This window comes from Sinocyclocheilus grahami, unplaced genomic scaffold (assembly GCF_001515645.1).
Source record: "Sinocyclocheilus grahami isolate Dianchi unplaced genomic scaffold, SAMN03320097.WGS_v1.1 scaffold569.1, whole genome shotgun sequence".
Taxonomy (NCBI): domain Eukaryota; kingdom Metazoa; phylum Chordata; class Actinopteri; order Cypriniformes; family Cyprinidae; genus Sinocyclocheilus; species Sinocyclocheilus grahami.
The window spans coordinates 511,904-529,242 of record NW_015505748.1 but is presented as its reverse complement, the minus strand read 5'-3'; the positions used below and the strand labels follow the sequence as shown (position 1 = coordinate 529,242).

The window sequence follows — 17,339 nt, the reverse complement described above, 5'->3', positions numbered from 1 at the left end:
TGCGGTTTTCTCGGTTGGTTGTGCATCTTTTTCTTTCACACTTTTTCCTTCCACTCAACTTTCATTTAACATGCTTGGATACAGCACTCTGTGAACAGCCAGCTTCTTTGGCAATGAATGTTTGTGGCTTACCCTCCTTGTGAAGGGTGTCAATGATTGTCTTCTGGACAACTGTCAGATCAGCAGTCTTCCCCATGATTGTGTAGCCTAGTGAACCAAACTGAGAGACCATTTTGAAGGCTCAGGAAACCTTTGCAGGTGTTTTGAGTTGATTAGCTGATTGGAATGTCACCATATTCTAATTTGTTGAGATAGTGAATTGGTGGGTTTTTGTTAAATGTGAGCTAAAATCACCACAATTAAAAGAACCAAAGACTTAAACTACTTCAGTCTGTGCGCATTGAATTTATTTAATACACAAGTTTCCCAATTTGAGTTGAATTACTGAAATAAATGAACTATTCCACAACATTCTAATTTATTGAGATGCACCTGTATATATACACATGCACGCACGCACACACACACACACACACACATACAGATTATACTGTCTCTTTTGCAAATCACCCTATAGGAATTTTCTGCAATGGAACATTTGATGTTTTTGCCTGTTGGCCACACTCATCTCCTGGGATCGTATCTGTACCCTGCCCTCCTTATTTACCATGGATCAAAGAAGGTCACTTATTCTGTTCTAGTTTAACACTTTTGTCGTATTATAGTTAAAAAGTTAGTTGTATCATTGCATCATGTAGCATTATTTTCTGAACTAAAAATAGAATAATATATTATTAATTTATTTATTATTAATATATTCAATTATGTATACTAAGTTTTTTTCATGTTTTTAAAAGAAGTCTCTTTTGCTCACCAAGGCTGCATTTATTTGATACAGTAAAACAGTAATATTGTGAATTATTATTATTATTAACATATAAAATACCTGTTTTTGAATTGTAATATATTTTAAAATGTAGATCTGTGATGGCAAAGCTGAAGCACCAAGTCAGCATATTAGGATGATTTCTGAAGGATCACGAGACACTGAAGACTGGAGTAGTGATGCTGAAAATTCAGCTTTGATAACAGAAATAAACTACATTTTACAATTTATTCACAATTTTAAATTAATAATAATATTTCACTGTTTTTACTGTACACAATTGCAGTCTTGATGAGCAGAAGAGACTTCATTCAAAAACATAAAAAAATCCTAATGATTCCAAATGTTTGACTGATAATGTACAATTTTCTAATTAAACACTTTAAACATAAGAAATGTATGGTGGTCATTATCAGGTGCTACTGGAAACGCGTACAAGGAATGCACGGCCAACGGAACCTGGAAACCTGAGGAGAATTCCAGCAGCCTATGGAGAAATCATTCAGAGTGTGAAAACCATTATTTTTTCAAGTCCGAGGTGAATATTGTTACCATACAACTATGATTTTCGTCACAGAATGATTTTTACAATAGTATCCTGCATACACAGGAAGAAGAAGTGTTTCGGCAGTCTGTGCTGAGAGTCTTGTCCATTGTAGGATACTCGCTGTCATTTTCCTCTCTTTGCTTGGCTGTTCTGATCATGAGTCTTCTGAGGTGAGCGGTGTTCTGCAGGGCTTGGTGTTTGGTCCCCTTATGTTTCTTAGTGTAACTTTAAGATAGCTTGCAATAAGGGTTTCCTTCACTATTTCTCATAACACTTTAATCATAATCGCACTGGTTAATGCTGGATTCTGTGCCATTAGTCATACAGATGACGACAAACCATTGAATAATTTGGAATGTAGACATTCTATCCTGTTCACTATGTTGACATTTAGCCAATGTTCTCTGTCACTGTACTTGCATAATTAGATTTATTTTTGTACTTACATTTCCAAGCTTTGTTTTCATTAATCAAATAGATTCCATTCTGTCCTGTCCGGTCATTTATTCTGTTCCAGCCCAGAGCTGGCTCCAGATATCTGATATCCTAATTTTATTTGTCCCTGACCAAGAAATAAATGATTTTTACCTGTTGTTTTCAGGAAGCTTCACTGTACGAGGAACTACATCCACATGAATCTCTTTGTATCATTCATATTTAGAGCAATAGCAGTAATTATCAAAGAGGTTATATTTCAAGTCGTGTATACCAACCTGCCCAGGGATGAGATCGGTTGGAACAGCTACACAAAATCTACGGTACAGAAGCATTTGTTTATGTGTCTGTTTTTTAGTTGTGTGGAATTATTTCAAGGAATTACATCTGAGCAAGTCTACAAAACTTACTGAATGTTATTTCAAAAAACAAAAAAGACAAGACAAATGCAGTAATATACTGTAAATGTCAACTTTCCAGATGTTATTCTTCTGCAAGGCCTCAAAGGTGTCGCTGGAATATTTTGTTGGGTGTAATTACTTCTGGCTGTTAGTGGAGGCGATATTCCTGCACACGCTGCTGTTCACTGCAGTTCTGACCAGGAAAAGACTTCTTAAGAAATATATGATTATAGGATGGGGTGAGGCTTGTTTTTACTACAGAAAAATGCTCTTTCCTTTTTATTTTCTTTAAAAATATGTCATACATTTAAATATGACTTATTCATTCTCCGGCTTTATCAATGAACTCATTCAGGTACTCCATTACTGTTTGTGATTCCCTGGACTGTTGTCAAAATTTTGTATGAAAATAAAAGGTATGTGCCTGTTTTACTTCTTATTGACACTTTAAAAAGATGTTTTGAATGTAATACAGAAAATCATTTGGTATTTTATGGTGGAATAAATGTTCTTGGTAATGATATGCACTGAAAAAATGGTGTAGGATTAATTTTGAAACTATTTGCATTCAGAAATGAATATTACATTTCACAAATAATTACTTAGAAACACTTTGAATTAAACTGTTGAAAGACTGAAATTGCATTTTCTTGTTAAATGTGCTCCAGTAATCTTCAAAAAAGTTCTCATGTACAGTATATAAAACTAAACATAACTGTTTATGTTATATAATGACATTATATTTCTTAATAAATAATTGTAACTATAGTTCAAATAAATTCGGTAACACTTAAATCATTGATATATAATGCATTATAAATAATAATATGTTTCCTTTTTCTAAAGCTGTTGGTTATATACCATCACATGGATCTGGTGGATAATTAGAGGCCCAATAACATTATCAGTCATTGTGAGTATGAATTTAATTTAAAATGGCTTGTTTTTCTTTTGTAGTTGTTTTCTTTTGATGCCATATTTAATATGAAGACTGTGGAAGGAGAAAAGGAGGGCTAGTTGGTTTACATCTGTTCTGCTGTCATGCTGTAATGCTGATTTCACTGTAGTTGAAGTCGTTCCTCGTGTGTCACGTCTCATGCTGGTCACAAGCTCATGGGAACGAGCCGGAAAACATGACCGTTACAACGGATCAACCCGGTCGTTCTGCATCGTTGCTGATTCTGTACAAGCAATGTTCAAAATGTGTTTGAACCCTTTATTATTCAGAGGCAGATCATCATAATAAATGTACATGTAAAATCATAAATCATTTGGTAATAAATTGTGTGTATTTAAAGGGGTCATGGGATGCCCATTTTCCACAGTTTGATATGATTCTTAAGGGTCTTAATGAAAAGTCTATAACATACCTTGGTTAAAATTTCTCAATGGTAGTGTAAAACAACACCCTTTTCACCCTGTCAAAAACAGATTCGTTCACAGCAAGCCGTTTTAGTGCATGTTCCTTTAAATGCAAATTAGCTCTGCTGACCCCGCCCCTCTCTTCCGAGCCGCTGTCTGAGAGACTGTAAACTTTAGCCACATTCATTGTGAAACTTGCTAACTAGCGCATTATTAGGAAAGGCGATTTGCAAAGATTCATATAAAAACCTTCCCAAAAACTCACTTCTTCTGTAGGTAAAGCTGGATCACGAATGATTCGAGCGAACATAGATGTATTTAGGCAGATCGGGGCGCATTCACCTTCAGAAACAAAAGTAATCCACTGCGTCTTCAGCGGCTCAGATGTCGGGAGTAAATGACGACTGCTAGGTTCAATATTACATCTAACAACAGAACACCTCAATCGCTTAATCGGTGATGTTCTTGTCTTACCCTGCACCGGAGTCGATACAATGGTGGACTGATGACAGCACACTCAGGGCGGAACTGTGATAAAACCAAAGACTGACGCCACTGTCAATCAACAATCGTGGGAGGGGCCTGTGCAGAACTACATCATTCTGCCAAGAATCTGAGATCGGCTCGATATGAGGAAGGGGTTTGGATTTATCGAGATTTAAAAAAAAAAAAGCACTGGGGGGATTTTTAGCATTATAAGGTGGTTGTGTACACTTTTCAGTTCAAACAATATGTAAAAGTGAATTTTGCATCCGATGACCCCTTTAATGCAATTTAGAGTATTAAATAATAACAACTAAATAGTTGCTAGATAAACATGCATCAAAATTCAGTCAAATTAAATACATTTTGATGAAACATAGGGTATTAAAAATACTAAAATCAAAACTTCATCAACACCCAATCATGCTCAAAAAAAATTAGTGCATTGTCAGTTAATAAACGTGAAGTGAAATTAAATAAATTGATTAAATATAGAGTAGTAAAAAAAAATAAGTACTTAATTACCACTCAGTCCTGCTCAAAAAAGATACTTATAAGGAAATGTGAATCAAACACAAGTAAAATGCTGATATAATCATACACTCACTTGTCTTTCAGATCATTTTTTGCATTTTTCTTAAAATCATCCGACTTTTGCTGTCCAAGTTAAAGGCTAACCAGGTGAAGTTCACTGACTACAGATACAGGTTAGTCACTGCTTATCTGAAATATGTTTGTCCATATAAAACTGATGGTGACAAGACTCGTTTCATGTGATATGCATCCTTTTCTCAGTCTAGCCAGAGCAACGCTTGTGTTGATTCCTCTGCTCGGAGTCCATGAAATCGTCTTTACCTTCATTATAGACGAATCAATTGAGGGAAGCAGCCGCTACGCACGAAACTTCGTCAATCTGACCCTGAGCTCTTTCCAGGTGACAAAACTGCTTGTTTTTTCTTTCTGACTAGAATACTGAAAAATAATTATTTATTTCAGAAATTGCTTTTAAATTTCACCAGTGATTACAAAGAAAAGGCAAGTAATTCACTGAATTATGTGTTTGAAAAAACATTTGAAAATATGATATAGTTTTTTTTTTAATTTAAACTTTGTAAACTTTATGTACAACTTTGAAAAATAATTTTTATATTGTAATTTGCCTCACCAAAACCTCTAACCGTGAGCTTTATTGTTCAACAGGGTCTTTTAGTTGCAGTGCTGTACTGCTTTGCAAATGGAGAGGTACGTTTGGTGAAGATATTTTAACTTTAACCCTAATAATGCATTTAAAATCTTCATACTATTTTCACATTCCGGTTCTGTTATTTTATAATTTCGCATCAGCAGCTTCTCAATAATGAGTGAATGTGAAAATAAAAAATTCTAAATTTTAAATGTTACTACTATGTTAGTGCCATGTTATTACTGCATTTGCCCATTTTTTATTAATTAAAAAGTGAGAAATTCTTTGGAATTTATAACTACACATGTACCACACACAAAAAAAAAAACCTATGATGCAGAATATCTATAAATGTTTTCCATACTGATGTCATTTATTTTATATAGCAAGTGCTTTAAGATCCTCAAAATACACCCATTTTTTTCCAGATTTTTACAATTATTTAAAATTTTTTAAAAGACATAACCACTAATGAAATAAAAATGTTACATGTTTCATGTTCAGGTCATTTTAACCTGTGTATATGTGAAGCACTATTAGGTCTCAAAAATACTTTTTGTAAAATGATCAGTGAAGCTATATGTTTTTAAATATAGTTTGCCTTTTCCCCATATCTCACATACTTTTGGTACTAAATTTTGATGATAAACATGAATATGTACATATACTGACGAACCATTGCAACATGAAAAATGCATTCCTTTTTTTCGTCTGAAAGTGAAAGTTTATGCAAATAAAATACATTTATTTTGACAAAGTTTCAGAGTAATATTTGTTTTAATGTTGTTTTGTAAGAGACAACCATGTTAGTTTCATACCTTTGTACTGTTTTTGAGCAATCATGAGTTATAAATTAAAAGAAATTTGATCAAATTTAATTCATTCCAATAGGGTTAATACCGGTAATTCTCAGATTATATGTTCTTATAAATTTCAAACAATGGCATATATATATATATATATATATGCCATTGTTTGAAATTTATAAGAACATATAATCTGAGAATTACCGGTATTAACCCTATTGGAATGAATTAAATTTGATCAAATTTCTTTTAATTTATAACTCATGATTGCTCAAAAACAGTACAAAGGTATGAAACTAACATGGTTGTCTCTTACAAAACAACATTAAAACAAATATTACTCTGAAACTTTGTCAAAATAAATGTATTTTATTTGCATAAACTTTCACTTTCAGACGAAAAAAAGGAATGCATTTTTCATGTTGCAATGGTTCGTCAGTATATGTACATATTCATGTTTATCATCAAAATTTAGTACCAAAAGTATGTGAGATATGGGGAAAAGGCAAACTATATTTAAAAACATATAGCTTCACTGATCATTTTACAAAAAGTATTTTTGAGACCTAATAGTGCTTCACATATACACAGGTTAAAATGACCTGAACATGAAACATGTAACATTTTTATTTCATTAGTGGTTATGTCTTTTAAAAAATTAAAAATAATTGTAAAAATCTGGAAAAAAATGGGTGTATTTTGAGGATCTTAAAGCACTTGCAAATTTTCATTCCCTTACTAAAAAGGTTAAGTGTGAGGATATCTTTCACCATAGACCTAACTTTGGAAACATGTCCTCCAGGTCCAGGCTGAGCTGAAGAAGAGGTGGCAGCTGTTCATTTCCTCCAATCACTTTGAGGTGCACAACTGCTTTGCCGACATTCACCCCAAACACCTGTGGAAGTGCTCACAAAAGAGACACGGACAAAACACAGAACAGAGCGAATCCAATGAGGAGGGAAGCCACGCCCCTACACAGGGACATCTGCTGCAGGTGGCCGTCCAATCAGCAGAGGACGTGCCGTGTGGGCGGAGCTCCGGCATGGAGTACATGAGGAAGAGCCTCTCCAGCAGTGACGGGGACATGACTTTAGGAGAGACGATGGAGGAGATCTTAGAGGAGAGTGAGTTTTAACGTCTGTCATCGGCCCCCCTTTCAGAATAACTTTTCTATAAATATGTAATTAAGGATGTATATATATATATATATATATATATATATATATATATATATACTTTAACCACTGTAAATGGCTTCCATGATGTTTTTGATACCTGATTTTTGTATGTGTATATAATGCAAGGTGTTTGGATGGAGCTCCACAAACCAAGCTTTGAAATTCTCTACAAATTTCTTTTGTTGGCCAAATTAAACATTTAAACATTAGTTTATTGAACACTAGTTCATTGAACAACAAGAGTAGAGAAAACATGGAAGGACTGTGATTGAAAACAGCCCAGGGATTATGATGCTCTAATATGATATATAACCTGCTTCATTAGCTTGATCAATGGTTTTCAACTGGTTTTGATTCACAACTAAGATTTTACATGGGACATTATAGGTGGTGACTCAATACAGAACCAAAACTAATGTATAAATGCCACAGAAATGTCTTGAAATTCATTAAAGGGGTCATATGATGCGATTTTAAATTTTCCTTTCTCTTTGGAGAGTTAATAGATAAGATCTCTAAAGTTGCAAAGACTCATAGAGGAGAAACAATAATGTACAGTATGTGGAAAATAATGTGTTTTTTGAACCTTAAACCGCATAAACACATTGCATTACAGCAAATACACAAAATAATGTTCATTTTAGCAACATCATATGACCCCTTTAATGATGCCATAGATCCAACAATATGCTAAAGTGGTAATGTTATCAAATTTGTTATCCTAACTATGCTAGATAATATTGTTAAATGCAATTTATTGCATTTAGATTTGTATTTTTTCTTGCATTTTTTGTCAAAATGCACCAGTTGAGAGCCACTGTTTTAATTACACATTGACTTGCATCTTAATCTGCATTTTAATGTGTTTAAAAAATTTTTTTTACATTGCAAAGACAGTGCAATTAAATTAACAAAATTAATTAACACATTTCTCCCTCGTTGTATGTTTATTTGGTCAAACGGCCTATTGGAAAATCCCATATCTGGAAAAACCCTCGGTGTCTTAATTTTTATGCATGTATACTAGTGTATAGTGTATGCATGTATACTATTAGTAGTACCAGTAGAATACTAAAATGAAACCGTTTGCATCACTGTTACATATAGCGTTTTATTCATGAGCAAATGAGTGTGTAGCAAAGTTGTGGATTATTTACATCATTTGCATGTGGTTTCACAGCACATGATCGCCGATGATTGTGAATGTGACCGCGTCTTTGACCCTTTTTTACCAGAGGGCTGATTGTATCTCTGTATTTCACTGTAACTCAGTGTCTAGATATCCAGCTTTTCCATTTTTAACTGTCCATTTCGTTTCATGTTTTCTACTGCAGCATTATTACATGTACATTTCATGGCACACATTATATTGAAATCTTGGTCAACACATAACAGCAGAAATCAAAAGTATTACAGTGCACATGAAACAAAAGAATCAGATAGCAGTAAAACACAAACCAGCAGCAATTAAAAAAACAAACAAGCATTATTGCTTCTTCTCTTTGAGCCTCTCTTGGACCTTTTGTGGTTCGTCAAACTGAATCAGACGGAGGATGTTCTTATTGTCCATAACTCCTTGAATAAACTCGCCCTCTGTTATTTTACCTGATTATACAGAGAAAATGCACACTTCAAAACTCAATAAAGCTTGTTCTGTTAAAGGGGATGCATCTTTATTACACATTTATAACGCAATGCATACTAAAACTCGCTTACCGTTTTCTTTTTTCCCGAAGAAGTCCCAAATTTTATCTGTTCGTTTTTCAGGAGTATTCTCATCATCCGGAAGGTTTTTCTGGTCTTCTTTGGAGATCATGTTGAATATTGACTGCAAAGAAGAGCAAAGAGACTGTACATATTCTGATGGCAGTACATTACAAACAGTGCTGGGTAGTAACTGATTACATGCTCCTTTCTAAAGCATTCTACCACTTATTTGGAAAGCCTTCCAATTTTAGTAGTCAGAATACATCACCTAATATGTGTAATCCAATAGATTACATTACAAACTACAATTTCCGTCATGTAATCAGTAATGGACTACAATTTATAAGTAATCATTCTGTGCTAGTTTTCACCTTGACTATTTCATGAATCTCGTTTTTGGTGATGGTGCCGTTCCTGTCTACATCGTAGAGAGCAAAGGCCCACTCCAGCTTCTCGACGGTCTTCCCTGAGGATGTCAGATGCAGAGCCACAATGTACTCTTTAAAGTCCAGCGTCCCGTCGCTGTTGGCGTCGAAGCTCCTGAAGACGTGCTGAGCGTAAGCCTTGGGATCGGCGTCGGGGAAGAAGCTGGCGTAGATGCTCTCAAACTGCTCCCGGCTGATGCGGCCCGTCGGACACTCGTTCAGGAACTTCTGGTACCAGGCATAAAGCTGCTCCTCGCTGTACTTGGTGTTCATCTTCAGCTCCTCCAGAAGCTCTTTGGAAAGCGCTCCACTTTTAGCATTGCCCATTTTGAGAACTGTGACCAGGATAATGGCTCTGTCGGCTATTTAAACTCAATTGAGGATTAAAGAGGACAAAGTGATTATAGCTGAAGCGTCTTTTGATTTGATAGTTGGCACACAAGGAGTTAGTCTTGAAAGACTATGAGCTTATGTAACAGCAGGAGACCTCCTGATCTTATTTGATGCATTCGGATTAATTCGCAATATGGCAGCACGCTGTTACAAAACCAGTTTACTGGGGTGATGTTTGCCTACATGTGTTAATTAAGGTCCCGATTTTGCATGCAAATGTACCGTAGGATTAAAATCATCCTACAGTACAGATTACGAACCAACACTTTTACTATTTTTGGTTTGTGAGAGTGTTCAAGAACAATTAGTCAGTACATATTTATGCTTTTTTGCACAGTGCACTCTTAAAAGTAAAGGTGCTTCACGATGCCATAGAAGAACCTTTTTGTCTAAATGGCTCCTTTCTGTTTCACAAAAGGTTCTTTGTGGCGAAAGAAGGTTCTTTGATCTGATGGTAAAACTAATGACATTATTTACTGTCTTTACATTTATTTTGAATTATGGTTCGCGATTATGGTAAGGGGCGTTACATTTCCGACGAGTGCTTGCGGTGTTCGGCCAATCACAATGCACTGGGTCAGCTGGCCAATCAGAGCTACGCTTGTCGGAAGGAGGGACTTTGTAGAAAACTAAGCGTTTGAGAGAGGCGGGGCATAGAGGACCTACAATAATGTACAGTATTTGAAAAAGAATGTGTTTTTTTTTACATTAAAGCATGTCAACATATTCTGATACACCAAATAATGATCTTTAAAAAAGCATCATAAGACCCCTTTAAAATAAATATTTTAATAATGAAGTATCACATTTGCATGTTCATGGTTCTCTGGTTATGGTCACATGGCAAGTAAACAAATACAATATTTTATGTTTCCAGTAAGTGTTTGATTTTTGATTCGTTAATTTTTTTATTTATTTAACATTTTTATGATTTCATTAAATATTCGCTTTTCATTTAACTCCTAAACCCCCGGCAGTTCCTTCACAAACCATTAATGCTTAATACACTTCATGTTGTTGATAACAATAGAATATATTTTCTTACTCCTTGTATTTTTATATGTCAATATGGTACAAGATTATCCTAGTTAAATCATTGTGAAAAATTAGATAGTCTAAAAGTAATGTTTGCCTACATGTACATTTATCAAGGTCCATATTTTGCATATTTTGTACATGCAAATGTAATATAAGATTAAAATTAGAGATAAAGAACTGGTAACATATTTTTGGTATTATTATAAAATGCACAAAAACGTGAATACTATTAAGATTAAAGCACATTATATGTTGTTACAAAACAAATGTACAATATTATTAATGAATATATTATTAATGTGTGTGTGTGTGTACACACACACACACACACACACACACACAATCAACATATGGACAATAATATTTGATTTAAATCACAATAAGGTAGTTGTTACAAAACGAATTTACTGTAGGCTATATTTATCAGTATCCATATTTTGCAGTGGGATTATATATGCTCTTTGCACAGCGGTAACTATTTTTTATATGAATAACAATGAATATGTTTTTTAATAATAATGTATAAATTAATTAAATGTATTTATATTTATAATTTAGATGTTATAATATTACATTTAAATTGAATATTAAATTATATTATTGTATATTATAAAATGCACAAAAAACGTGAATAATATGACATTTGTCACAGAAATTTTGGAAGACACGTGACGCTCAGCAGAGTCATGCACGTGCAAAGTGCTGATGTCATGCAGATGGGGGCGGATCCACGAAGCCACGCCTCCAGTACGCCGAAATTGAACTGAAAATCATGAAATGTAGACTATTATAGCGTGAAGCGCCAGTGCAGTGCAGCTGTGATTGTAAAGCATCATAAACACACGCTCCTGATCATCTTCATCATCATCTTCATCATCATGTCTGAGCGCATCGGTTTCATCACGCGCGTGCAGAGCTTCAGCGCCTGCCATCGCTTACACAGGTGAGTTACTGTGTGTGAGCAAATAAACCAGTTTGCCTTCTAACCTCCACTAACGCGCTTTGTGGTCGATAGTGTGTCTGCTTTTATGTCGATATCGCAGAACAGCTGTGCATACATCCTTTGAACGCTGCGTTTGTCTTCGTAACTTCGCATTGTGAAACTTACTAATTTCAACTAGCAAAATGTGAATTCAGGTTTGGGTAAACCCATGCACATTATTCCAACAATCAGTCTGAATTGCAAACTGTTGCAGCCAGGAAGACCGAAACATGCTGCGTCAGCACGAAGGAATTATGGGAAATGTAGTTTCACCAGCCTGACTAAATGTTAACAGCTGCTTATTTTAAGTCATTGTCAAAAGTATTAATTTAAATAATAATAACAACTATTAGTAGTAGTAGTGGTGGTTGTATTCATTTTTATTAATTTTTTTAATTAGCAATATTTTTTGCACTTGCCTTGTGAAGGTCAGTGGACCGAAAAGTTTAAGAATTAGGAAGTATTGATAGTGTGCGGGTTCGTTACTTATTATACATTTTTTTAATACATTTTTTATTTTAGCAAATCATTAAGTGATGAGGAGAACAAAAGAATATTTGGAAAATGCAACAATCCTAATGGCCATGGTCATAACTACACAGGTGAGTTATTATACATGATCGCATGCATTAGTAATGCTTATGTCTCATGCATTTCATTCATGCACACACGTGAACAAGTTTTTGTTACTTATGTTTTTCTAGTTGAAGTGACAGTTCGTGGAAAGGTATGTTACGACCATGTTAGGTCAAAAGAAATGCACATTTTAATACTAAAGGATCTGGTGTATTGTGAAGTGTTAATATTTGTACATGTATAATATTTTCATAGATTGACAGAAACACAGGAATGGTAATGAACCTCACTGATCTGAAGGAGTATATTGAGGTACGGCCATCTGTACACTTAATAAATAAAAATAGCTGAATTTAATTTATTTATATTTGAGTTAATATTACATAACTAAACATTGATTTTACAAATAAATTCTATCGTAAATGTCATATTTGTTATTAATTTTTATTTTTTATTTTATTTGAGCAAATCATATATGTGCAGATATGCACATGTACAAGGGCTAAATATGCGAACATTGTTAATAAGTTATGTTTGTTTTTAGGAGGCCATCATGAAACCTCTTGACCATAAAAATCTGGATCTGGATGTGCCGTATTTTGCTGATGTTGTCAGGTATGACTCTCTTTCTGCCACAAATCTGTCACAATACAGTCTTTTTAATAACATTTTCATGTTTATTTGTGTCATGCAGCACCACAGAAAACCTGTCGGTGTTTATTTGGGACAGTATGGTGAAGCTTCTCCCGCCCGGCAGCCTGTATGAGATCAAAATATATGAAACGGACAAAAATATTGTGGTGTACAGAGGTGAATAGAGTATGAGAAGCTTGTGTTCATGCGGCGACTCTCAGTACAGCAGCGAACAGTGATTGATTTCGAGAAAGTATATTAGGTGAGAGCGGCACCTGCTGTGTTTCACTACACTATGGGATTAATGTAAGTCACTGGGAATTTGGCTCAGCTGTCCAGCATGTGAGACTGATCCTATTACACACAGAGATTACACACACGCACACACAAAATATTTTTCCAAATTAATTAGCAGCCTTCCCCTCAGCACCCGTCGTCTATATGGACCCATATTCATTCTCAAAGTAAGCCTGTTTGAACAGAACTTTAACTAATAAATATTGTAATCATATTTCATTTCACATTCACATTTCAATGCATTTTAATTATGTATCCTTTGCTAATTTTTTCAATGCATTAAAAAAAAAACAAGTATTTCCAATAGATGGCGCTACACGTGTGTCAGATTTCATTCCAATAAAGTTTGCCATCAAAAACCTGTATATCAAGATATAAATCTCTGTGTGATCGAGGAAAAGATGCTATACATTTGGATGTTTTATTGTTCTAGATATTTGACTCTGCTTCTGTTTTGAAGATTAAACGCTACACCAGCAGCCGGACTGATTCATGTCTATGTCTTGCGGAAATGCTTGGCGGAGAATGCATCACAATGACTTGAAATAAAAAATGTTATGTTGTCTGACTGGATATATCAGAAAAGACCCTGGCACGCATGCATGTGTGTTTACACGACTACGGCACCTGGCCAGGATCACCATTAATGTGGAGGAAAGTTTGACATAGAAATGTTTTATATCACTTGCCAGACCAAGACATTGCATTTAAAGGAGTAGTTCAGTTAAAATAAAAATGTACTCACCCTCAGGCCATCCAAGATGTAGATGTGTTTGACCTTTAAGACCTTTTCGACTTCAAACCGTTGCTTCTGGTTAGAATACGAGCATAATTCATAACGCTTCTCTAGTGAAAAAATCCATCGCCTGTCGTCTCGCACATCTAAATCCACTTTATAACATTTGTTTAGCGCTTCTTCGGCATGTAAACTGTGCTTGATCTGTGCAGATTTCTCTCCTGATTCAGACTCGGATTATGGACTCGTATTTTAGTTAAAAAGATCTTAATGATGGATTTGTTTCTTACAAACACACAGCTTTTGTCTTCTCAAGACGTTAACTGATGGACTGGAGTGGTGTGGATTATTGTGATGTTTTTATCAGCTGTTTGGACTCTCATTCTGACGGCACCCATTCACTACAGAGCATCAATTGGTGAGCAAGTGATGCAATGCTACGTTTCTCCAAATCTGATGAAGACACAAACTCATCTACATCTTGGATGGCCTGAGGGTGAGCACATTTCAGCAAATGTTCGTTTTTGAGTAAACTATTCCTTTAACTGCAAAAGTTAACAGCAGTCTGATTAATCTGAACAAGGAAGGAGTCAAATGAATACAATTAAACTGTCATTCCTGATGTGCTTCACCAAAAATGGCTTAATGTCTCTATGCAGAGCTGTATTGATAAATCAGTCGTTACATTTCATCTCATGACATTTAGGATGGAACAAGGCATCAATTAAAGCATTCCAAATTCCTGAAGATAACAAAGCGTGTCAGTGGTTTAAATAGTGAGTGGAGTTCAGGTGAAAGGATCACTGTATATTCAAGAGCTCAGCACACTGGCACTCATACAAAGAGAAATGTGGGTTATCGTTTAATATGAATATAGTGGCCAAACAAAAGCAGCATTCAGAGTGAGATGGCATGAATCCAGACAGCAATCTGATGAGCTGCGCGCTGAATTCTGCCTGTTGTTCTGGTATTTTGATTGATGTCAGAGTCACTGAAATAAAGGGCTTTAGCTCGACCGGTAGCTCTTGTTTGAACACATGCCGTGAAGGAGAAAATTGCTCTCCAATCATAAATCTCTGGCGATGTACTACAGAGTAAACACTTAGAAGAGAGCACAACTTAAAAATGTGCTGTAATACATCACACTAATCTTACCACAGAGCTCATACTGAACTCTTGACCTGCTTCAGTGTGTTCAGTGTTCGTCATAAATAGTTATTATATATCCACACTGTGCATATATATATATATATATAGAGAGAGGAAATATTTCTCAGGGTAGGTCTATTTCTGAAAGTCATCTATTTCTGCATGACCACATAGAGACTCGGTTCATTTATACTAAAAACAACATGTGACAACATGCCCTAATAGGAATCTGCCAGCAAAATGTAAACATTTAAAGCACAAAATAATTAATTAAACAGCAAAAATGTAAAAGATAAAAATATCAAACAATTTTTTGTCAAAATAATAATAATTTATAGACTGCATAATATATATAATACATGTGACAACTTGCCCCAACATTTAAACATTCAAAATTTAAAACACAGAATAATGAATGAAACATCTAAAAGAAAAAAAAAAAAGGAAACTATTTTTGGCCAATAATAATATTAATAATTTATGGATTGCATAAAATAATATATGTGACTACTGGAGTAATATATATATATATATATATATATATACATACATACACACACACACACACACTCTACCAGTCAAAAGTTTGGGATCAGTAAGATTTGTAATGTTTTTTAAAGAAGTCAAGGCTCATCACGGCTGCATTTATTTGATCAAAAATACAGAAAAAAACTGTAATCTTGCAAAATGTTATTATAATATAAAATAATGGTTTCCATTTTAATATCCTTTAAAATATAATTTATTTCTGTGATGCAAAGCTGAATTTCCATCAGCCATTACTCCAGTATAAAGTGTCAAACACTCTCATGAACAACAACAGTGATCATGTACAAATTCCACAAGAAAAAAAATTTGATATTTATTACAGCTCAATAAGAATGTTGATTGGATTTTCTGTAAAAAAAAAAAAAAGGTATTTCAAAACTACAAACAAATTTTCTTATACATACAAAAACATGTATAATTTCTGCACAGAACAAGGAAACCTATTTTCCAATGAGTTCAGAAAAAAATATTTATGTAGGGATGCACAAGATTATATTTTTGTCAATATTTTTCAAATCATTTTGGCCGATAGCCGATGCCGATACAGATATATATATTTCCCTTTGTTTTGAAACAACACCAAGTCTCTCTTGTGTGGAAATTATAAACAAATTAGTTTAATTTTGATTAGTTTCGAGCAAAAACGTATTTGTTAGAAGTAATAAAGGTTTAATGAGAGTACATTGAAAGCCTTGAAAATAACTAATAAAATCAATCTCTGCTGTGTTGTTTTTTCTCTCAGACAGAAGCAGTTGAAACTTTAACATTTTATTTGTGGATTTAACATTAATAGATGGTCTAAAACAAAAGAGCTGTAAAAATTCTAAAATTTTAGAGCTTTTAGAGCTCCTAATATTTACGTTTTCATAATCCATTTGAAAAAATATATATTACATGTTACTGAATAAATCTGTTTATATCGAATTATTTAATTTGCAAGTGTCATGCTTGTCATTTTTATTCGTGTATGCTATAGCTTCTGACCTTTAAATCAAAACAGAATCGTGAATTTATGATATCGATACTGCTTTATTTATTCAGAAACACAAGTATCTTAATGGTATTTGTGTATTTTACTTGCATTTTATTACAAGTAGGCCAACAGCGCCCCCTAAGTAAATAAAAGGCCTTACCTCCTTGCACTTGGACCCTGAGGAGGCTGCTGCTACAGCACGCGCTAGAAACTGCATTCTCAAAATAAATGCAGCTATTGAAAAAGATGAAACAAACCATAATTCAGGCAAAAGTTGGCTTCAAGAATGGCCACACTTCTGACCTGATCTTATCACTTTCACACCCTGAGCACGTGTGAGCTATTTGTCAAGGCATAGCAGCATTTTTTTTCAAAATCGCCTGATGCCGATGTTTACCTACATTTTAAGACTTTATCAGCCGATAACGTTCCGATAATATCGTATATCCCTATGCAAAATATTGCAATATCTTAGGCAATTTTTATTCTGAATTAAATATACAGTATCTTGTTAGAATGTTTATGAGCTACCGATCAAAAGTTTGAGGTGTGTAAGATAGCTAGTGTAAGATTTAAAAAAAAAAAGAAATTAATTATTTT

At 34.3% G+C, this 17,339-nt stretch overlaps 3 protein-coding genes across 3 annotated transcripts; 2 read left to right on the top strand and 1 right to left on the bottom strand.

The window, feature by feature from the left end:
* The first annotated feature begins 596 nt into the window (after positions 1–596).
* glp2r (glucagon-like peptide 2 receptor) lies at positions 597–7,249 on the top strand. The gene is made up of 11 exons (XM_016239596.1): positions 597–682; positions 1,303–1,424; positions 1,497–1,603; positions 2,035–2,191; positions 2,349–2,508; positions 2,625–2,685; positions 3,116–3,182; positions 4,733–4,821; positions 4,910–5,048; positions 5,315–5,356; positions 6,906–7,249. Exons 3-11 carry the CDS (start codon positions 1,590–1,592, stop codon positions 7,236–7,238), a joined length of 1,062 nt encoding a protein of 353 aa, XP_016095082.1. The 5' UTR covers positions 597–682; positions 1,303–1,424; positions 1,497–1,589; the 3' UTR covers positions 7,239–7,249.
* Positions 7,250–7,891: 642 nt separating this feature from the next.
* On the bottom strand, positions 7,892–9,786 carry rcvrnb (recoverin b). Its single transcript, XM_016239597.1, has 3 exons — positions 9,360–9,786; positions 8,998–9,109; positions 7,892–8,886 (listed from the first exon to the last, which is right to left on the bottom strand). Exons 1-3 carry the CDS (start codon positions 9,738–9,740, stop codon positions 8,768–8,770), a joined length of 612 nt encoding a protein of 203 aa, XP_016095083.1. The 5' UTR covers positions 9,741–9,786; the 3' UTR covers positions 7,892–8,767.
* A 1,785-nt stretch (positions 9,787–11,571) lies between these two features.
* Positions 11,572–14,004, top strand: pts (6-pyruvoyltetrahydropterin synthase). Its single transcript, XM_016239578.1, has 6 exons — positions 11,572–11,787; positions 12,349–12,428; positions 12,531–12,553; positions 12,658–12,714; positions 12,947–13,017; positions 13,097–14,004. The coding sequence occupies exons 1-6, from the start codon at positions 11,723–11,725 to the stop codon at positions 13,218–13,220; spliced, it is 420 nt and encodes a 139-aa protein (XP_016095064.1). The 5' UTR covers positions 11,572–11,722; the 3' UTR covers positions 13,221–14,004.
* The last annotated feature ends 3,335 nt before the right edge of the window (positions 14,005–17,339 follow it).